The 23,742-nt window shown below is 49.5% G+C and overlaps 1 protein-coding gene across 3 annotated transcripts in view; it reads right to left on the bottom strand.

Annotated features, from left to right (window-relative positions):
* LDLRAD3 (low density lipoprotein receptor class A domain containing 3) overlaps window positions 1-23,742 on the bottom strand; it is a 237,130-nt gene that overhangs the window by 175,902 nt on the left and 37,486 nt on the right. Inside the window, exon 1 of one of the 3 annotated variants that reach the window (XM_032356434.1) lies at window positions 6,999-7,143. The exons of the other annotated variants lie outside the window; for them this stretch is intronic. Coding sequence (XP_032212325.1) covers window positions 6,999-7,128 — 130 coding nt within the window. The 5' untranslated portion in view covers window positions 7,129-7,143. Of the gene's footprint in view, window positions 1-6,998; window positions 7,144-23,742 lie in introns of those variants that run through there. 3 annotated transcript variants of the gene reach the window in all.

Raw genomic sequence — 23,742 nt, 5'->3', positions numbered from 1 at the left:
CTCAGGGGTTGAGCCAGGACAGCTAACCCCTGGCATTCACAGATTTCACATTTGCATGGATTCCATATTTACCCGTAAAATGTATCCCATCTCCACTGACACTGAAGGGAGATGAGGTGTAGTTTTGTAATGTTGCTGCAGGAACAACTGACGCATAGAGCAAGTCGCCCGAGCAGTGAGTGAGCCTAGCTGTCCGCCCAGCATCTGCACATCACACAGTCCTTGTTTGCTCTTCGTGGGAAATGCAAAACAGCAATCCCTAAGAGATGATGGATGCTTTGTTTCCTTCCTAAAATGAGTTTGCAAAGAAAGCCAATGGCCGGTACTGATGGGGCAAGCAAAGAGGAAAAGAAGAGGTCTGGGAAAAGGACAGCTCTTCACCAGGAAATAGCTTTCTAAATTATTTTTGTCCCATATTTATAGCCTCATTAAGGGCCTGAAGCTGTTACTTACATTTTTTAGTCACGCTTCATTGCATTTCATGAGGAAAATTATGTAGGAACGGCGTTCATGTCGTGGAGATTTGCAGAGCCTTCCATCTGCAGCCCTGCAAGGTCCACAGTCCACAGCTTGGGGGGGGGGGGGGAGCGAGGGTGCCAGATGGCAAGGCTGGAGGGCGGGGTTCCTCATGGTGCTGACCCTCAGAGGTGGGCACGGAGCCCTGCCACACCCTGCTCCCTGTCACTCCTTTTGCCCCCCTGCCCTTAACAGCCCTTAAGAAACTGATTATTGACTTTTCCCTAGGGAAGGACCATCTAACATCTTCTACTGCGGCTCTCAACACGTGGCAGGAGTCTGATACCAGTTCTTATTCCTTTACAAGAACCCTATGAAACATGCAGCCCATTTTGCAGATAAGGAAACTGAGACTGAAGAAGTAACTGCCGAAGTCACACAGCTAAGGGCTAGCACGGAGGTCTATGAACTTTTCAGGCCAGGCCGTAAAAACTGTAGGCTGTGCGGGACAAGAGGCCAAATCAAAGATGTACAGGTACTTACATAAAAGGAGAGGAAAAAAATATCCCACAGAATTTTTATTGGTGAAGTTCAAAATGTTCTAACAATTGAGAGCAATTTTCCATAATAGAGAGCTACTAATGAGAAGACTAGAATTTACGGGGAAGGAGGCAGGTAACCCGCACTTGATTAAGGTTCAAATTTAGAGTTCCCACTCATCAAAATCTACTGCGAATGTTGAATTTTTTTCACCATTTAAAAATGTTAAGATCATTCTTAGCTCAGGGACTGAGTAGGCTGGGTCTGACCCGTGGACCACAGTGTGCAGACTCGCGAGCCCAATCAGAGGTCTACTCAAAGTAAGAAAAGGATCGCAAGGGCCCCAAGCAAAGACACTTGCTCTCTATCCCATATCCCACCACACTCTGAAATGACCCCTGTGCTGTTTCCCACAACCACGAAGGCAGAGACCTTGGCTCGCCTGCTCCCCCAGGGGGTCAGCAACTAGTCACGTGCCTGGCACCCGGCAGATGCTCCATGAACACCTGCTGAACAAAACAGGCATGATGCACCAGCCCCTTCCAATTCTAACACTCTCAACTTCTGCAACTTGATCTTACCCTACCTGAACTCATTTATATTTCCAAAATACAATGGGTAAATGAGATCGGGTCTGCAGAACATTTCTGAGCATATAAGAGGAAAAGGACAGAAGAACCACCAGATGAACTCTTAGGCACACCGGTGCCCTCACCAAGGGCTGGCTGCAAGTCAGGCCCAGGGTGTCGGGCCCAGGGGAGAAAGCCTTCTATCTTTTTAGCTTTGCAACCGGCAGCAGCAGGAAGTACAAATCAGGCAGTGAAGCTATACTAGAGGACGAGACAGGGGACAGCTTTATGACCAATTTTATCAGGCTTGCAGATAAGCCAGGCTTAAGAGAGGGACAATCAGCCCTGTACTTAAGGACCTCTCAGAAACAGCCACGGGGTCAAGAAGAAAGATTCTGCTCTGACCCCAGGTTCAGCTCAGCCCTGTCTGCCTGGAGATGGCAGTCATAATCACTACAGTCACCAGGGACCAGTCTGCAGCCTACATTGCACTTGGCACAGAGACACCCAGGCAGGGTAAATGTGGAAAAGGAAAATACCAAACCAAACCAAGGAATCAGGCCAGAAAAGCCAAATGAGCTTCATTTGGGCTGAAAATCGTATCTTTATGAGCTCAGGGTAAGGAAGGATTTCTGAACTAAGACTCAAACACAGCACAGACCATAAAGACTGATAAATACAACCCCACTAAATTCTAAAACTCCTGGTCAACAAAAGATACCACAAACAGCTTAAAAGGTAAGCCACTAACGGAAAGACTGCACCTGCTGCATTTAGGACCCACAAAGATGCACAAAGATCACCACCTAGGATTTTCCAAGACTCTTAACAGGCAATACAAGCCACCCAATAGGAAACTGGACAGAACGTATGAACAGGTACTTTCACTGATGAGAAAACTCAAAATGCCACTTAATATATACTCAAGCTCACTTGTAATCAAAAAATAATTAACGGAACCAGAAAGTTCTCTTTCACACCCATCAGACTTGCAAAAATTTGAAGTCTGACATTTTCAAGTGGTGAGATGCTGGGAAGCTCAGGAACTCAGGCTGCACGTGGCCAAGTAACTGAGAAGAACCACCCAGAAACTTCTTGTGAGGCGGAAGACGCTCAGAACCTTTGCCCCCACCAGTCCTCTTGTGGCACATACCCCAGGACTGAGGAGAAATGCACGAGAGACAGCAGCAAGAGAACCCTCACCGTGGGTACCGGGAGGATAGAAAATTGCGACACAAACCAAATGCTCCTCGAAAGGAGAATGGATGAAAACAAGAGGACACATTTGTCCAATGGACTACTATCCGGGGCTTCGATGTAGCACACTGGGGTGGCCGGAGTCCACACGGACGAAGCTGAGAAACCTAACGCCCCGTGGAAAAAAGCAAGCTGCAGAAATATCACTAACATCACGCTGGAAAACTTGAAGAATCTAATGGATAGATGCAGAGGCAGTATTTTTTAGGGACGCCTGGGTGGCTCCGTTGGTTGAGCGCCTGACTCTCAATTTAGGCTCAGATCGCGATCTCAGGGTTGTGAGAGCAAACCCAGCATCGGGACACGCGCTCGGTGAGGAGTCTGCTTGAGATTCTCCCTCTCCCTCTGCCCCTCCTCGACATGTAGGACAGTGTGCTCTCTTTTTCTCTCTTAAAAAACAGAACAAAACAAACAAACAAACAAAAAACGGTATTTTTGTAAATGTACAGGAAGGAAAAACAGCCAATTCAGGAGAGTGGTTAGCCTCTGGCGAATGGGATCAGAGGGGATGCGATGAACTTCAAATGTAAGATTTCTTTCCGTAAAACAATCTGAAGTCGACATCCCAGAGTATTAGAATTCAGTCGAGCTGGGTAGAAGGCACAGGCGTTGTGTTATTCTTGGTACTTTTCCCCACCCTTCAAAAAATGTTTCATTAATAAAATTTATTACGAAGAACAAAAAATATGCTAATATTTGAGGAAAATCTATGAAAGACATATGGAACCATTTAGCACTGATATCCTCGCTTCAGAAGCCCCATGCACTATAAAAGGATGAGAGATAAAAGGGGCAAGTGTTCACAGTGGGGGGAAAAAGAGCAAATGCAAGGACATCCATCTGGGAAATTCGGTCTATTGTGAGCTCTTTTCATTTTCTGAAAGGCAGCAACAGTTGCAGAGAAGCAGCAAATTGTGGAAGAGAAAAATAAACACGTCTCATAAGATAGATTCACCCACCCACCTCATTAAGCCAGGACATTCCAAAAATAAAAATAGCAAGGCCCAGCCAGAAGGTCAGATATTTTTTTAAATACTAACTCCCTGAGATGTCGGGGTGGGAAAAGCCACAGTAAAGGCTGTCTTTCTCAGAATAGCCAGTGCCATCTGCCCCCTCCCCGCTCCGTGAGGGGTTGCAGGAGGCCAAGCAAAGAGGGGCCCGGCTCTGATCCGGCACGCCCAACCACAACTGCCAAATGCCTGCCTCTCTACAGCTGTGTGACTTCAGACCACTGAGCTACCCTCTCTGAGCTAAAGCTTCCCGCTTGCAAAACTGGGGTAAGCCCACCTCCTGGACTGGGTTGCTGAGGGACAGAGAGAGAGAGAGAGAATATCTGCTAATAGCTAAAATGGGTAAGGTAAATAGAGTAAGAGTAGTTGGCAGATACTTGGGGTTGAATACATCGGGCTGCTATTGGTCCCTCGTTCCTTCCCTCCATGCATTCTTTTTTTTCTTTTAAAGATTTTATTTATTTGACAGAGAGAGATCACAAGTAGGCAGAGAGGCAGGCAGAGAGAGAGGAAGGGAAGCAGGCTCCCTGCTGAGCACAGAGCCCGACACGGGGCTCGATCCCAGGACCCTGGGATCATGACCTGAGCTGAAGGCAGAGGCTTTAACCCACTGAGCCACCCAGGCGCACCCCCTCCATGCATTCTGACTCTCCTCGGAGAGCTGGTACTGCCAGTGGTGCCCAGAGGCCAGGTCCCTTTTCTCCACCTGCCTCTGTGGAAAGGGCACAGCCTGGACAAGTGGGGCTGGCTGCCTAAGAGCGCATGTCACTTAGGCGCGAAGAAAGCAGACTTGGGAAGACAGACCCTCCGTTTGAAGAACATAAAGGAGCTCACGTGACCTTGACTAGGTCTCTTCTAACACACACCAGTCTGTCTGATAATTCCTAAGAAATAAGCAACACTTCTTGGATCATCCCTAGGGATCTTTAAGAGCAGCCAAACTACAAACATGACTCAACCCTTTGGAACAACATGTATTTGACACAGGTCAAAGAGAGAGGTACGCAGGAGGTGTTCCGTGTCCCTGGGCCTCGGTTCTCCCATGCGTAAAACCAGGCAGGAACGGATGACATCCAAGTTCCTTTTTAACTCTCAACTTGCTATTCCTGCTTCTGTGGACACAGACCCAGTCCCCATGGCAGGCAAACACTCACCATCTGCCTGTCCTAGATACATTCTTCGGCATTTAAAAATAATACCTGGGATTTACATAGAGTCCTCCAGGACAGAACTGAGTACACCCCTGCGAGGCAGGTACTCAAGGCAGTTCCTCCTTTTGCAATACAGAGGGACTTCAGACCCAGAGAGCAACGGGGACCTGGCCAGAGAATCCAGGTTCCCAGACCCCAGGTGACACTGTGCTTGCCTCTGCTCCGACACCGCTGGCCCCATCCTCCCCTGAAGTAACCTCCAGGGCACCTGAAATCAGACCTGCCTCCCGTTCCCTAGGGACTCAAGGGCCTCTACGGTTCACTGCGATTATCTACAATCTTCCATCAGGCCACAGCCAATGAATGGTGGTTTGGCTTATCACTTCCGATCAAGGGAGGAACTCTGCCAGGGAAATCACAATCGCCAGCCTGTTACCACCAAGCAAGGGTGGAACACAGATTAACTGGTGTGTCCTCTTAAATTTTCTTAAGTAGCTTAATCCATTAAACCGGTCCATCCAGCTTGTAGAATCTGCTCAGGCCAGCACCTTCCCTCCCCACTGGGAGCAGGAAGACAGGCCCTCCATCCTGAGGAGTTAGCTGACTCCTTGAGCCAGTGACGTTTGCACATCGAGCAAGTGTTAGAGTTAAGCAGTGTTTACTGCTGGTGTCCCTGCTCCGGGATGCGCGTCAGAGTGAGCGCGGCTTTCGGAGCGAGCAATTTACCTTCATGAGAGACTTGCCAGATTCGGTGACTCAAAGGGCTGACACCGTGAAGACGAACTTGTTTAGGCTTTCCAGACTGCTGGAGGGTAGCTTATGACGATGGTCCAGAAGAGAAATCGAATTAAAGATTAAAGAGGGATTATAGAGCTTGTCTCGCTCAGGTCAGCCCAGGAGCCCACAAACTGAATTCTAATTCCACCTCTTCCCAGCTCAGGGAATGGCTTAACCCTCTGAGCCTCAGTCTCCTCATTTCTAAAATGGAAATGGACCAAATACAATCTTGCCAAGCTCCCTGGGCAACCCTCTGATACCTCTGTCCCTCTGGTACCAGAGTCACACAGGGGCAGAACTGAAAACACCCAAGGTCTGGATGTGTTCCCCCCATACCAGAGAAACCTAAAATAATTAAACAGTCAGCAGGAGCTTCTGGGATTTTCACACGTTTTAGAAGACAGCATGCACTTAAAGGCTATAAGATGAGCCAGAGTTCACTTGTTAAAGGTATTATTACTCACTATTAAAGAATTACCATTATAGAAATTACCATTATAGAAAGGCTAGATGTAATGTAGGTACAATCATTCTCCATGGGTGAATATAAAATCTTCAAAGTTAGCCCAACACTTTCGACCATCACCTGAGCAGGTAAGAGCCTGCCCCCAGAACTCTTGGGCAAGAGAACTTTGTATATGATATGGGCTGTCATCGAGATCTCACACAACTGCCTGTGTGACAAATCCGCCATTCTGGGATGACCCATTCTCTCAGAGCCAGCTCATGAGAAATCATGAATGGACACCTGTTAAGGGCAGGGGAACAGAACTGGGTTCATGTGCATCTAGTAGCTGAAGTCACCCATAAGAGTCAGCCCACCCCTCCCACTTCTGTTCCATACTGGGCTAGAGGTGGCCTGAGTCAAGTCTTAGGGCTCCATCCACACAGAGACTGACTTCACCTCTCCCCAGGATAAATCCCAAACCATCAGCACCCTACACTTGGCCTTTTGTTTGTTTCGTTCTGTATCCAGGGAGTAGTGACAGCTGCACCGAAGACCGTGGCATTTTGGGCTGGGACTCTGCTCCAGAACAGGCAAAGCAGCAAGCCTTCTGCTAGTGGAGGCAGAAAGGGCGGCGGGGGGTGCTGCTGGTGGAATGAAGGGGCCTAGAAGGGTGTGGTCAAGGCTCTGCCTCTGTTGTCAATGGCCATGGGAGCCCTGAGACCCGGGAGCCCAGCAACAACCATGCCTGGCAGCCCTGACATCCTTGGCACCAACAGTCCAGTTTGTTTACCAATACGAAGGTGGTGGTGACCGTCCCCAGGCCCTGGGCATGAAGAGAAGGACCTTGGCTCCAATGTGAACCTGCCAAGAGCTGAAGCAGCAGCCCTGATCGAGGAAAATCCAGCAGAATAAAGAGACATAATGAAGCAGAACTGCCAGCACGGCTGGAGAGACTCTCCCTGTCCCTTCTTTGGTCGATCATTCGCCTTTATGCCGAAGATATGAGAGACGAGGGTTTTTCAAGAGAAATGAGGCAAGGGATCCAGCTTCTCACTGAATGCTGGCGATAATCAGCTCCGACAGGCGCCAACCCCTGCTTGGCGCCGCTCGCCTTCCTCTGCACACCACAATCTGCCCGGTGCTGCACAAATGATAATGCGTTTACGGACGGCAGGGACGTCCCAGCCAGGAGGAAACATTTCACCTAATTAAATAAAAACAAAACAGAAAACCAAAGCCTTTCACCGGTGCCAAGAAGACGACTAACTACTGATCTTTTGTAGACTTGAGAGGCAGGAGCGCCAATCACGATGATGTTCTCCCCCAATCTCGTAAAACAATCCTATGCATCCCAAACTGCAAAGAACGCCTTAGAAACCGGGAAGAAAAGTGCGAAGAAGAATGAATAAAGAAAACGACAGAGCAGGTCACAGAACATAAAGACGGCTAATACACAGAAGGAGCGCACACAGCCTCACTGGCAGTTAACAAAGTCAAGTGGACACGCCATGTTTAAAAAGAATCGGAGAGGCCAACGCTGAAAAGATGGGTAATTCTGAGAGCTGGCATGGATGAGAGGAAGTTGGCCCCCTTCATGCTACTGGAGAGAGTAGCAGCTGGTGCGCCCTCTAGAGGCCACGTGCGGGACCCGCCACTACTGATGGGGCCGACCTTTGAGTTCCATTTCTCGGAATCCATGCTTTGGAATGTGTAAGTGCATAGAGAAACACATCAGGGGTTCTCCCCGCGCCATATATCTATTTGTCATGTCATGCTCAAAACCTCAACGAACTTAAATACAGACCAAGGGGGAGATGGGCGAACGTGATACGGCGCATCTGTGCTAGACCACCATCACCTGTAGGAAGAATATTCACAAAAGGGTCGGGGGTTGGGGAGCAAGTCACAAAACCACACATGTGGCATAGCATAAGCTATGTCTGCTGATCTCTAGAGATGTACGTGACAATATACCGGCACCTGTCTTGACATTTATACCTGCAAGGTCCTAGAACACACACTCTGATCGAAGAACCTGAAAGGTCTCTTAAAAATACGGGTATGTTGTTACCGGCATCTTTTCTTTGAAACGAATTCCTTAAAATATCTCCATGATAAATGTGGATGAAGAAGTCAGAAGAATAACCAAGATGATCCCGGGGAGGGAGTGCAGAGCACGGCTCATTAGCAAATCACTTGTATGCGCACATGTACACACACACACACACACGCACGCACGCACACGGCTGTTAGCGTCTTTAACCTTAGGAAGTAAAAGCCAAAAGGAAAAGGTCCTCCTCGTCGCCAACTTACAACCTACAAAAAAGTCAAAGCATTCCCTGAAACTTTAGGGAAGCTGGGCAAGAGCTCTTTTACCTAATGATGAAATGAAAAACCCCCAAATGTTGGCACCCAACTAAAAAAATAAGTAAAAAACCGAATAGGGAATCATGGGGAGAAACCTGGGCGTGGCTATTTCTTAATGAGTATTTCAGAGAATTACCCAAAGGCTTTACTTCTATTCCGTTTCAGAACACAGCTCCACGCCACAAGACAGCCTAAGAGCCACCTTTCCACGGCACCCCGCCGCCCTTCCCTCCTGCCCGCCCCACGTCCACAGCCTGCATGGGAGTCCAAGATCAGACTCTGATCCGGGAGAGAAATTAATTTGTCGTCTGTGAGGAATGCAGTGTGTCTCTCCAAGGCGTGCTTGTGCTCACTACGAGCCCACAATTAACAATTACAGCGTGCTCTGGACTCCCGCTTCCTGGCTACTGGAGCAGCCAGGTGGCAAGAGGCCCCACTTTCCGCTGGAAAATGGGGGCGCCTGCAGCGAGAGCACCAGACCCAGGAGCCTGAGGCTGGTGGGGCGTCTGGTCGCCGAGGTTCTGGAGTCACCGTCCCAACCTAAGTGGTTGGGGGGTCATCCCACAACCCACCTCCTGGGAAAAGGGATGGAAATTAGATGTTTTTAACACTGAGCGAATGGAGCCAGACACTCCTCGTCTTGCCAGTGCAGAATTAGGCCAAAGCAATCTCGGATGTAGGAAGTTAAGGAGAGGGGTAGGAGAACCGGGGGGGTTGCAGCGGGGCTGCTGCGGTGTTGGTAATGCTCTATTTCCTGATCTGATCACTGGTCCCCGAGGTGTGCTGACCTTGGGAAAATCCACGGAGCTCCCCACTAAACATCTGTGCCCTTTTCACTATGTATGCTGAATTTCTACAAGTTTACTTAAATAACAAAAGTAAATCTTTCCAACGGGAAGCTGCTCCCAGGCACCGACTCTGTCCTTCCTTTTCTAGAGCCCCAGCCACTGTCAAACGCCCTGGTCAAAGTCACGCCAAGTCCAACGGTCCCCGGTGCCGTGGTGTGGTGACGGGCAGGGGACTGGCAGTGTGACCAGTGGGGAATGGAATGTCCAGCATTTATTTTTAATTGATTTGCTCATTTTCTCCTATCAAAACAGCCTCACTTCTTTTCTCCAGTGCCCAAAATGGCATCAGCCCCACCCAGATAAACCCCAAGCATGCGAAGTTTTCAAGCCTGGCACAGGCTCTGCGGTCCTATCTACTGAATCCATTTGAACAACAAACCTGCGGGAAGCATCCAGAAGGTCTGCCAGGCTACTCCAGCTCTCAGTCCAAAACAAGTCTGAACCAGGGGTGTGACTCTCCTCCTCCAAGTCAATGCCTTCTTCAGTCACCTTTGCTCTCCCTCCCCAAACTCTCCTGGGGTTCATCCTGGTTATCAGGGATACCTGGGGTCCCCACCACCACTGCCCAGATGTTCAGGGAGAAGAGCCTCAGCTCACGAAAAGCACAGTTAGTCGCAGCTCACCAGCAAGGTGGCTGCCACTTCTAGAGAGCACAGCAGGAACGCCAGGAGCAGTGAGGACGGCCACCCGGCCAAGGGGAATCTCTGATCTGAAGACATTATCAGGGTACCGCTCTTTGCATACTTCCGGCAACCTTGACACGTCTGGCACGACTGGGACCATCATTTTATACAACAGCATTACCGCATTTTCATTAAAGGCCAGGTTGGTAATAGCAGGTATTGTGTTCCCTACACAGATGCATTACATTCCTATCCAGTACCCCTCTGTCTGTCTGTCTGTCTGTCTGAGATCAAACAGCTTCTGTTCAAATTTCAGACCAGAGCAACTCAGTCTCCTGACACCTCCCCACCCCAGGAAAAATCCCAAACTTGGGTAAACACAGAAAGACCCGCTCCAAGCTCAGACCGAGAGCAAGGCAGGCGGTGAGGCGGGCAAAGAACACCTCGGGTGGCCCAAGAATCACACACCCGCCGTTCAGCAGCAAGACACAGGTCCAAAAATCACACAGGAAAGCCTGAGAGAGAAAGAACCAACTGAAGACTTAAGAATAAGTTTCTTTGTTAAGGGGTGGGGGCAGAAGGTGCCAGTAAATCTGGACTTGATCAGCTGTCCTCTGGTGCCGTCCAGATCCTAGGGGATGACCCGTAAACAGGACGAGCTGAGCCCCGGAAGGTCCAGCCTCAGGGGTCAGTGAAGCTGCGGTGAGAGGCAGGAAGGCTTCAAGGAACAGACCTCGAGTCCATCCCTTGGGGGTTACAAGCACGTGAGAAGGAAAGCAGGGAATCGATTCTGTAAAACACCATCCAGAGGAAAAGACACCCGTCTTTCAAGGTTCCTTGTCATAAGCAAGCTGCCGAGAGGCTGAGGGGCCCTGGGACCGGCACATACTTTCAGGAAAACGTCTGCTCTTACCAGACTCCTCGGAATCAGACGGTATCCTCAGGATTTCTTAAAGAACAAGACAGAAGAAAGCCCAGACACATTTATGAGACCGTTTAGGTCTCAGGATGTTCTATACAAATAAATAAGCACAGCAACTCCAGCCCCACGTACGCCAAATACAATCATCGATGTGCAAGCCAGTGTAGACACAGCGACTTTTTTATGGTCCAAAATTAAGAACTGCAACAGAGAAATGGGAATTTAAACATCCCGTGGATTTCCGCTCTCTGCCCCCTGCTCTATCCCCACCTTTTCCACCCACCGTATTTCCGGGTTTCAAAATTCCCAGAGGCTCACATCTTTGATAGAGCTAGCGTACTCAGAATGTACTCAGAATCCATAATCTCTAACTGCTTAGACTACAGATGGGAGGCAGTCCAAAGGTACTGATTAAACTCAATAGGAGGAAACCACCTTCAAGGACAGTAGCAACAAAAGAGGGATCTTAGATCTTAGACATTTCACAGTAAGGACAGCTGTGGCTACGCCCACCTTCTTGGACAGCTACGCGGGCGATGAAGTCACACATTTACAAGTGCTGGTGACAGGCCACCCTTTCCTGCCCACATCACGGCACACTCACTGGGTGCCGGTGCTTTGTGCATTTATTGATTTATTAATCCACACGACATCCCTACAGACCAGATCATATCCCCCTTCCACAGACGAAAAAACTGAGGTTCACGAGGCCACACCAGCCAACGAGCCCTGGGATGCAGATCGAGGTCCAACTGGCTCCCCAAACACTCTCTCCTCCACCACCCTCGTGTTCCCGAGACAGCACAATATGAGGAAGACCTGAGCTACAATGCTAGGGCTCTCCCCTCAGCCTTTCAAGGTCACAATCGGGAGGATTCTCGGAAGAGCAGAACTTCTGATATACAAATCCTAACAATTATGCACCCGAAGCACGGGCGAGCCATCCAGTTTGAAACTGGGCAACTACTGTGTTCTCACTCCCTAACTGCCTGAGCTAACATTCTTTTTGACAATGACACTGTGCCACCACACGGGTCCATGGAACAAGAGGCTCGTATTAGTATCTACCCGCTATCTGCTGCACGCGGTTTTGTGGTAAACATTCATTCAAATAACTGAACCATTGAAGCACCCAAAAAGAACTTAACAAGCACCGAATATACTCCAGGCTGTGGCAAGTGCAAGATCTGAGCACTTCCGAAGCCTCTCGCTGACCAGAAGAGAGGAGCGTGCACCTAAGTCGCCACAATTATAAGACTTGGGGTCACCGATGCCGTAAGACAAGAGTAGAAAGCGGGATGCAGGAATCACAAAGGAGGGAAAAATTTCTTCCAGGGAGGCACCGTGCAATGTTACACGACACAGTTTTCAGCCAGGCTGGCTCTGCAGGGTATGGGTGAAATGGAGATCTGCATTCCAGACAAAACCTGAAGCTAAGGCAGAGGCAGGAAAACCAGCAGTCACAAAGAGGAACAAGGGACAGAGGAAAGCTTTAAAAGCCAGGGACACAGGGGGACTGAGGAGAGCTTTAAAAGCCAGGCTGTGGAGTTCGGCCTTCATTTCACACGCAATGAGACCCCAACAGAAACACTCATCTGTTTATTATTACTAAGTAATCTCTACGCCCAACATGGGACTTGAACTCACGACCCCAAGATCAAGAGCTGTGCGCTCTACTGACGGAGGCAACCAGATGCCCCAACAGCAAGTTTCTGAGCAGAGAAGTGACACGAGGTGAGTAATACTTCAGGTATTACTGAATGTTAACCTGACAGCATCACGCAGGAAGACACCGGAGTAGGGGAGATGGTGAGAAAATCTGGGTGGGAAGCTACTGGAAATGTTTTGGCATCTATTTGTTGAATCAAAGGGTTGGACCTTAATTCACTAGTGCCTACAGATAGTCCCCCTTCTAACAAGAAATATTACGAAAGGCTGGTCTAAGTTAAATAAATAAATAAATACATTGAGTCTCTTTGACTATTTGCTGAAGGAGGAGACAACCCGAGTCATCAATCTTTGGCTGTAGAAAACAGCAGATGGCATTTTTGGCAGCAGACCCACTGTTCTAGTTAGAGGTTTTGCTCAGGGTAATGGTGCACTTTGTTTGCATTTCTTTAGCCTGCTCCACTGGAGCATGGGGCAGGCAATCCCAAAATGTAGTAAGCAATAAAGGAAGCCACCCTGGGCTTCAATTTTGCACATTTGCCTAACCCAGACCCAAATACACCCACGTAGAGGACATCCTTCCATCTCCTCCACTCACGGTATATTCTGAAGCCTAAGCACTCCCTATACAATTCTGACCAATTGCCTTTAAATCTTCAAAACCCCAAAGGCAACAAACACAGATTAAAAAAACAAGGAGTAGAATCAGAATCGAACTGGTGGGTATGGGTGCAAAGCTGGAAAATTCCTGATCCTGGTTACTGATTTCTGGAAAATACCTACTCCATAACACAAATAAAACAAAACAAGCTTTCCGGGGGCATCTGGGTGGCTCAGTGGGTTAAAGCCTCTGCCTTCGGCTCAGGTGGTGATCTCAGGGTCCTGGGATGAAGCCCCACATCAGGCTTTCTGCTCGGCGGGGAGCCTGCTTCCTCCTTTCTCACTCTCTCTCTGCCTGCCTCTCTGCCTACTTGTGATCTCTGTCTGTCAAATAAATAAATAAAATCTTTAAAACAAAACAAAACAAAAAACAAGCTTTCCAAAAACTGTTTTCCTAGACCTGCTTTTGATGTGCTCCTTGCCGTAATAATAACAATAACAAAGAGGCCTGTGCAGTAGATGGAGTGACTCATAACGTCTTTCTGCATGGATGAAATTTCTGCCACGTTCTGTAAGCAAATCAATAACAGAACGAATGGCATTTGCATTTGAGCCGCACCAAACCCATTCATGAGGGTCCAAGCAAGGGATAGAATAGGGCAGGAGACCATTTCTTCCCAAAAAGCTTCATTTCATCCTCCAAGTCTACCTTCGCCCCTTTTGAAGGAACCCTTTGCGGGGGTGGGGGCACGACATCCATGTCTGTTCTAATAGAAATTTGATTTTTTCGGGGAGGTGAGTGAAAAACGCCACAAGCCCGTCTTCTGTACACTTTTCTTAGCCTTCTTTTCAGCCAAGAGACCACGACGGTCAATGAAATCCTGCAAGAATTCATCGTTATGTCTTGCCGGTAAGGACCGTTCCCAAACCAGTGGACCAAAACGGGAGTCTGGAAACATTTGATTTTAATGAAACCAAAGGTCACTCTCAGGGCAGAAAAGGGATGTGGATCCTAGGAATTGATACCAAGATGTGGAAATGAGTTCTCCAGGGGACGTTCCAGGAAGAAAAAGGTGGAAAAGCCGCCAGGGCCAGCGCTGGGAGGAGGACAAGCGCTTGGACAGCGTGAGGAGTGGAGTGTGGGTGCCAGGAAGCAGGAGGAAAACGAAGGTGTGTATTTAGGCGTTGATCTCGGACTGCTGGAGGAGGCAGAAGAAAATACAACGGAGGGAGCTATCTGGCCCCAGCCCCAGGTGGAGAAAAAGCCAGGCAAGAGGATGGTCGATTAAAAGAAATAAAATCACTACATGCGCTATTTTCATAACCAAAGTGGTAAGAGACCGCTGTAATCTCCACCGGTGTCGTTCTGCTGTAAAAACATGTTTTTAAAAACAAGGCCTCGGTGGAAAGAGAAGTCCAAGCTGGAAAGCCTACAAGGAAAATAAAGCAGTACTTCTGCGGCACACAGCACACTTTTCCTGCAGAAACGCCGTGAGTAAGAAGGGATTCGTTTCTGAGGAAGACAAAACAAAGGCCTCAGTTCTCTGGAACGTGCTTATTAATACTAAGCCAGTTAAACCCAGGCCTTTCCCAGTGGCGGCCACCAGCCCATAAATGCTCCATAGGAGGAGACCCAGACACGCAGGCACACCCCCACGGGCACGTGCGTGTGCGCACACAGAACATATTCACCCCACAGCGCTCGCCCCACAGGACTGGGGTCCCCGCAGAATGGCCCGTGCATGTGCAAACCCCATCTTGCAAGAGGAGCATTTCTTTCTTTTTCTTTTCTTTTTTTATTAAGATTATTTATTTGAGAAGGGGAAGGGCAGAGGGAGAGGGAGGAGCAGACTCATGCGGAGCTGGGATCCTGCTCAGGACCCTGACATCACCCCTCCAGCCGAACCCACAAGTCGGGACCCTCTAGTGACTGCCACCCCCGTGTCATGCAACAAGGGTATTTAAAGCTCTGGTCCCTGCGCTCAGCCAACTTCTGGGGCAAAGAATCTCCCTCCCAGATTCTCTAGTCCTCCTTATACTTTTCAAGCCTGGAGGCGGTCCGGAGGTTGAATGGGACCACCCCCCACCCCCACCCCAGGATGCACCCTGGAATTGGGAGGAGGGAGGCTTTTCTTTAGCAACAAGCTCACTCCCATCGACAGCACCGGCTCGATCCGACCCGCATTTTCGGACTTCAGGGTAGACACACAAATGGCTTTTTGAGAGAATCAAGGATTCTACCCAATCTGTTTCCCAATTCTGCCTGGTCTGTGTAGCCAAGTGTTCTTTACAACTGATAAAATAATGTGCCCTCCCCGAATATAAACGGCACTGATGATAATTACCATTTATCGAGTGTTCTCCATGCGCCAGATGCCTTTACAAACATCTAATATTTATAACAGCTTTAATCAAAGGAATCATTAGCTCCATTTCACAAATGAGGAGAGGCTGCTCGGGGAGGTTAACTCTCTGCCCAAGGTCACAGGGAGTAATTGAGGATCTGGGCCTCATACCAGGGCTGAGTCTGTCTCCAGTTCATTTTGTCTTCTGCTGGACTCTTTCATCCGGCCACAACAACATGACCATGGGAAAACCCAGCTGGCCCACACCCTCCTCTGAGCACCCCACAGAACAAGAGGCCTGCATGTCTGCCTACAAGATTCTCCTGCAGGTTTCCCCCCAATAAAGAAAATTTATGAGGATTTTCCAAAAACCACGGGTCTGCAGAGGCTGCAAAGTGACTTGCAGTTTTAAGAACTAACAAGACTCTCCCCGGAGCCGATTAGTAGGGCTGATGCAACTCATAAAACAGACCATAAAACCATTTCTATTATATTAGTTCTGTGTTTCTCTTTTCCAGAGGCCCATCGTGGGGTGGGGGGAGGCTGCCGTGGGAAGGCCTTCCCACGGCCTGCGGTCTGCCCGCACCCAGGGAAGCCTGAAGACTTGTGTCTTGGCCTCTTTCCTTCCTCGCCCTCATCAGAGGATCTCAAGTTGGTACAAAGGAAACATCATTAACCAGCCTCCTCTACTAGAGGGTGATCTCAGATGGGTCCCAGAAGCCGGTTCTAATTTACTTAAATGATTGAGATCTCCAGTTACTCAATCCTGCAACCCCGGCCAGCAGATGTAATTGCAAAGCAGGTAGGCTAGACTCACCCATCTGCCAATGTGGTGCCAGCTAACGTTGCAAATTATAGGGTATAAATTTAGCAGGGTGGGTCCTGACACACATTCCTGCAAATTACATGTTCCCTCGCTCGCAGAAAGTGCATTAATTACCCTGGGTGCGTGCACTATTTTCCACTTACCGGGGGCTTTCGGGAGAGCTTGAGAGCAACTCAGAGTAATCTACAAAGATCACAGCATAAATAAGTAATGCCTGCTGCGGAGGTAAGACTTCTCCAAAGCTTCTGGAATTGGAATTGTTAACGTTCTCCCTGCAAATGGAGTGGGAGCCCCTGAATGCCCACTGCATGGAGTTGAAAACCGACTGAACCGAATCGAGACGCAAATAGGGGGACCAGTAGAGCTGAAAACTGACCCCGCTGATGATGTAAGGGCAGCAGCTTCCTTCCTCTTGGGATAAAAGTGCTGCTTTCCCTGCAAGAAGAACGCACGTCAGGTGCAGCAGGAGAGACATGGCCAGAAGCGAGGCCCGGCCCCACGGGCTCGAGCCCATCTGATTTCACTCGATGCAACAGAGCTCTGCCTACGTGCCATGCACTGAACCGAGTGCACAGAACGTGCATTTTCACTGATCTGTCACTGCAGCCACACAAGGCAGGAAGGAGTGGGTGCCAACCCTATGGAGTGGGGAAACTGAGGCTTGGAAAGTTCCATTCCTTGCCCAAGGTCACACATAATCAGAGAGGGGTGGAACAGGGTCTGGTTCAAAGTCTGGCTCTGCAACACAGGAGCTGGCACAGGTGCTTGTCGGGGCTCTGGGGGAAGAGAACCCATCCCCACTCCTTCAGTGTCTCCGACAGGCACACAGCTCGGTGCCTTCATGGAGACCATTGCACATAATTCTCAGAACAACTCTGGGAGCTGTCCCACGCCCTCGACCACATCCATGAGAAACCAAGGCCAGGAAAAGTCAAGTTCATCCAGCTTCTAAGGAGAGGAAGCAAAAATTTAACCCCTCCTAAATTCAAGACTTTTCTCTCTAAACAAAGACCCTCGTCCTCATTGGAGTTAACTGTAAATCCACTAACCATGCAGCCCCAGTGCTTCAGGGAGAGAAGGGGCCGGAGTGCTGGAGGTGGAGGAGTATGGGAAATGGCACGGCCCACGAGGGCCCTGAGCCCATACTTCCTGCAGGATAGGGAGTGAGCTGGCCGTTTTCAAGGCACAGCTATAGTGGAGGCTGGTGGCGGGTTTCTGCTTAAGTTGCCCGGTATGCATTTCTCTTTCTGCTTTACTGGAGCGAGCACTCTCTCTCAATGGCTACGATATAACTGGGGTCTAATCAGGGGTCCGTCCCTCTCCAGCCGAAGGAAGGCTATGTGATCCAAGCTCAACTGAGGCGATGCCTCCCTCCTGAGTGTGACTGCTTAGACAAATGGCGCAGGGGCTGAAAACAGCTCATGCCTTCCAAGAAGCAGGACGAGGCAGGGCTACCCTTGCTGTAAAACAAAATCTCTCTGACACCACCCCACTTGGAAAGCTCACAGGTTTCCTGATTGAAGGGATTCCACCGCAGCAGGAAAACAAGGCTGAGAACAGGCAGGTAATATTGGCGGAAGGCAACACGTGAATTCCCTAAGATCGACGCACGGCCTACACCTCCAGAAAAAAGGGATCTGGAAGTGAACGTAGCTGGCTTCCAGAGACATGCGCTCACTCCGAGAGGAGACACTGCCCCGACTGACCAGATACGTTAAGATCGGGCCTTCAGAAAAGTGACTTGTCACAGCCAGACCAGCACCTTGTCACATCTAATATTGATAGGACATTTCCTCTCAGTAACCATCAATGGGTGGATTAATTAAACTTGGAATTCCTGAACACTCAAGGTCATGACCTCAATCCCGACTCCAGGAAATTGCACATTCTTTGTCATAATTGGAAACGCGTATGGCTTTACCTAACAAAAATGTGTACGGTAACCTAATAACACGGGCAAGGTTACTTTGCCCCAGAAGGCTAATGAGTAAAGCTGACACACTTGTACAGGAAATGGCTGTCCTTACATTAACAAATACGCAGGACTGTGAGCTTCTGTTGTATAAATACTACCTTAGGAGTTGGATGGTGGGTCTCTCATTCTTTTCTACTAAATAGTGGGAAACCATGGCGGGGGTGGGGGTAGGTGCACCACAGGGGGTACCCACCTAAAAAGCCACCTAAGCAGGCCAATGTAAAAGTCACTGGAAAGCCATTTATCTGAAGCAACAGTTCTGAACTCCTCAGGCCCATTCTGTGAGGTCAGACTTATTAGATGAAGCTAGGTAAGATTCTGGGGGACCCTCCCCAGTCTGGGAGAGGCCTGATGTCTGGAAAAATCCAGTATGACCCAGGGTGGTGCTAAGACCAAGAGCCAGAGCTTTTTTTTAAAAAAAAAAAAAAAAAAAAAGCAGGGAGGAGGGCACCAGAAGGTGATGCTAAGTGAGGGTATCAATGGAGCTCTTTGGAATGACCCTCTCCCCAGGTTCCTCTCTGGCCAGGGCAGTAAGCACTAACAGAATAACGCAGTACTAGCCATGACTCTTCGTTGTTACCGGAATAAGGATGATGCCGGAAGATAATGGCAACATATGCACAAGGCAGTAAGTTCTGGGGCTCTGCCCATAGGATCCAGTCTAAGGCAACTCTCTCTACTCCTGCCCATTCAACACTGACGGGCATGCATGGGTGGGGATATTCTGCGAATTTTGTTAAGCTACGGAAATGACTAGTTGTGCACGAATAATAGCTACCAACATGCTATCCGCAAGCAATGTCTAAAATAAATAAAAACTTGGAAACAATACAAATGCCTAAAATCAGAGCAATAAATTATGGAGCATCTCCTGGACAGAATTCAACTCAGCCATTCTATCGGGCATGGAAGAACGGGTGGGGGGCTGTGGAAGCATTCTCCCTCAAGGAAAGGCAGCCCAGTCGAGAGGCATGCTCTGTGGTTGTGAACAATCAACCCGTGTTAGAATCACCATCCTAAGTCAGGAGACAAATAACAAAGAAGCCTACTGCTTTCATAACACGGCCCACAGAAATCAAGTGAATAAAAATCAAACTCAACAACAGAGTTGGGGTAGAGAAGACTGAGGATACCCTAAGAGAGAAAATGTTTTAACAAACAGAAAAAGGTTCAGCACGTGTAAAATGGAAATAGGAAGTCTAAAAACTAAACACCCCGTGTCTAATGTGTCCAAAAGATTGCTACGCCGAATTTTTTCTGAATGATTGGATTAGTGATGATTTTTATTTTCTTCTTCCCATTTAACTGAATTTCTAACAACAAATAATAGGAACAACAGCAATAAAATTTATTTCTCATAATTTTATTTATTTATTTATTTCTGGAAGGTCACCCTGAGGTATTTTTCACAACTGTTACGGGGACCAAGGCCACCACGGAGCCCATCTGTCATACCAAGTAGGTTGCACTGTGACTCTCAAGAGACCATTTCCACCTAATAATTCAATTAGAAGATTTTTTTAATAAAGACTGTGCACAGTAATGCATAAATGACACTTAATATTTAAAAACTTCCTCCACAGAACCTTTCTGTGGTAAGTGGCCTCGAGTGTGTGACTTGGAAATACGATAGGTACTTTCCATTGTGAGCACCCGTCGACACAACACCCAAACTGGTCAGACTCTGGGAGACAACCACTTTCTCCTCAGAGTCACTGGTTTTCTCCAAGCTTTCTTTCCAACCATCACCTGCTGTTCTGGGCACATTCCTGACAGAGATGGAACCTCCGAACTGCTGGTGCTAGGACCCGCAGCCCCAGGGTCTGGGTAAACCAGTTCTACCGCGTCAGCAGCCAAGACTCCCTCAGAGAGGCCAAGGCTCCACTAGGATGTGATTGTCCACATCCTGACTTCACCAGATCCTGCTGCTTTACCTCAAGGCTGTCTGAGTCATCCTTCCTTCCCTCCTGAGTCAGACCCTTCCCCACTGTGCCTGGATAGCTATGGAAGCTTCCTACCCCAACGCTGGGCCCCTGAGCTCTCTCCCCCACAGATCCCCTTCACACTGAAGACTGATCACATCGCTGTCTCCCCCCGAGCTCCCACAACCAGACCCCCACTGGCTACAAGACTCTTGGCCTGCACGGCTGAGGTTCCACCTCCCTTTCCACCTCCTCATTTCACGCAGAACATCCCCCCTCACAAGCTACGTTCCAGGCACCCCACATAATCTCCTGTCCTCTCCACATACTTCTTAACAGTATGAAACATTTCACACATAAACAGATTTTCCCATAGTAGACTCATGTACCCAGACTCCCAAATTCACAAATACTAATATTTTGCCATATTTCATCTTTCTTAAGGAATAAAACACTACTGAGAGGAACAGTTGAGAGGCCCCTCTCAACTGTCATCCCAGAGCTAAGGCCACTCCTAACGTGTATCTTCTGTTTCCTACTTTTACCACACATGCATAATTCAACTGCCCATGCACATTTAAGGTATATATATATATTACATACATATATATTTATATTTATACCTGTACATAACATATATACGGGTACTTCTATATAATGATATACATACATGCTATGTCCATACCTACTACATGGACAGATAAACATACAGTTTTTGAGGTTTTAAAATAAACTCAAGCGGCCCGTATCCTACACCTTTCCTCTTTCCCACTCTAAAATTCTTTAGAGATTTACCCACATCCGCGTGTGAGGATCTAGGCTACTCATTTCAGTTGCTCGATAGCACTCCACTTCAGGATGGCGCCATCTATTATTTACTCTGTCTCCCTAAATGGTCCATTCGGCTGTTTCCAAGGTTTGACGACCGCAGACAGAGCTGCAGCGAGTCCCCGCACACGTCTCTGCAGGCACGCACGGAGACCTTCTCTTGAGCCACAAGGCTGGACCCGCAGGACCAAGACTCACCTTTCCTAGACATTGCTGTGCCCAGGGCCCCTGATGAGCAGGCCACCCTGTCGCTTGTGCTGGACCCTGACCACTGCTGTCTGAACCAGAAAGGGGCCGCTATCCGAGATGGGACTGCCAGAGGCCAAGACGTGCCTGGCGGGGTTGGGAAAGATGAACCGATGGCCCCCAATTCTCCCCTTGGGTCTTTAGGAGTAGGGCCCGCACTGGCCAGGGAGACAGGGAAGGGGAGCTGAGCTGGGAGAGGAGAAGGGAGAAGGGGCTGGGATGGTGTGCACGTGAAGCCCGGAGGCAGGAGTGGGGCAGAATGAGAACACAGCAGGCACCCGAAGAGAAGCCGAGAACACCTAGCAGCATCCGTGCAGGTGGCAAGACAGACGAGCAAGGGAGCAGCCTCGGTGTGGAGGGGCTTCTGGCTCCAGTCCAGGCCCCCGAGGAGAAGCCCTGCTTGAAGCTCCTCTCATCAGGGAGGCCCTCCTTCAAGGATCAATGTCACCTCTGCCATAAAGCCTTCCTCAATCCAGCCAACGGAAGCCCTCACTCTTTCCGTGCGCACAGCACTCCGCACCTCTCTCGGAACGCCCACTCGGTTCCAGGCTGCGGCCGGTAAACTGCCTGCACAGTGGCCCCCTGCACAGGAGGGGAAGGGCCCCAGTGGTACACACGTTGCGCCCACTCACTGTGTCATGACTGAACAAAAGCTGGGAGCACCTCAAAAGCAGGGCGCACGTCATTTCCATTTTCATCCAATAGTCAGGGCTTTCCGCGGTGTCGGGTACCGAGCAGGTCCTCATTAAACGCGTGCCCAACAAGTGACCGAAATGGGGGCTTTGGAGAGCACATGCGTCCGCCTGAACTACTCTCCCCGGGCTCGTACCGATGATCAAGTTTCACACTGGAGGTGACCAGGCCAAAGGATAATTGATCTCCCTAAAGGCGTTAAGTGTCAGTTAAATTGCTGTATTTAATAGGGCCTGACTTAGATGGGCCATTCTGAACAAAAGCGGTAACTGGCCTGGTAATCAGCCTGCTTTAAGCTGCTATTAGTGTGACCACACAAGTCCCCCGGATTCCTGGAGCCCTCAGACCAAGGCCCCAGTCAGAGAGCTGCAGCCCACCCACCCCCCCGACACAAGCGACACACTCCCAGACCCCCAACCTTCCACGACCCTGGACCCACAGAGGGCGTCCTCCCAGGGAATCCAGGATAATCCTCCCTGGAAGTTTGTTCGTCCCAGGACTGTTCTGTGGTTTTGTTTTGAATCATCTCGCCCACTGGTTCTCAGTGATCTCGCCCAACTGAGCACAGAAGCCTGACCAAGAGTAGAGAGGCTCTGGCCGGAGGAGATGGGCGGGAACCTCAGAGAATCCACCAAGTAGTAAATGTGTTTATTCTGTTTCTTGGGCGTATCCAATACTTACTACCCCCAAGGAACGTGTGCCAGCATCAAAGAAGAGGGAGGTGGGGAAAGGGCCTTTATCTGCCACGACAGATTATAATCTCCAACAGACACGGAGGACAGCAGGCGCACACATACTGAAAGGGGAAGACAAAGGAGTTTACGCAACCAGAAATCAGCTGAGTCCTTCAGTTCAAAAGGGCAGTGGAAAACACCTCCTCCGCCTGGGCAGTGCTCGGAAGAGAGGAAGAGGGATGGAAGAGACACGCTGTGAGGACCGCTCTCCTCCGGCCAACATCCTTGAGGTCACCCAGGAGAGCCAATTCCCTCCGGCAAGACCGGAAATTCGAAAAGGCAGCACCGACCTCTGCCCGTGGCCAAGTGTCTTCCCTAAGCTCAACCCCACACCCATCAGACGACCTGGACGGAAAATACAGCGGTCTACGAAGAGGTCCAGAGTCAGGTGGGCCTGAACTAGCTGGTGTAAACTGCACAAGCGGCTTGTGCCTCAGCGTGCCAATCTGTCCAATGGGAACAAGGGAAGGTGCCACCCATCCAGAAAAATAGCCATCGTTTCTGAGCACGGAATGCGGGCCCTTCTGTACACAACGTGCTGGGCACACGTGGCCTTGTGCCCGTCGCCTGTCATCCCCCGAGGTGAGCACAGCACGGTCCACGTGTGCTAGAGGAGAAAATGGAGGCTCGGAAGGGGAGACATTACATTCCCAAGGTTACACGTGAGCAGATGGCAGGGCTGGGCCAGAGCTGGGAGCATCTCGGCCTCTCTTGGCATAGTCTGGGACGCCTAGGTGGCTCAGCTGGTTGAGTGCCTGACTCTTGGTTTCAGCTAGGGCATGATCTCAGGGTCATGGCATCGAGCCCCACCTCGGGTTCCATGCTCAGTGGGGAGTCTGGCTCTCCCTCTCCCTCAGCCCCTGCCCCAAATCTGCCTGTGCACATGCACACACTCTCTCTCTCTCTCTCTAAAGTAAATAAACCAACCTGGAGGGGG

The sequence above is a fragment of the Mustela erminea genome, chromosome 9, assembly GCF_009829155.1.
Source record: "Mustela erminea isolate mMusErm1 chromosome 9, mMusErm1.Pri, whole genome shotgun sequence".
Taxonomy (NCBI): domain Eukaryota; kingdom Metazoa; phylum Chordata; class Mammalia; order Carnivora; family Mustelidae; genus Mustela; species Mustela erminea.
This window is presented reverse-complemented; position numbering and strand designations above follow the sequence as displayed.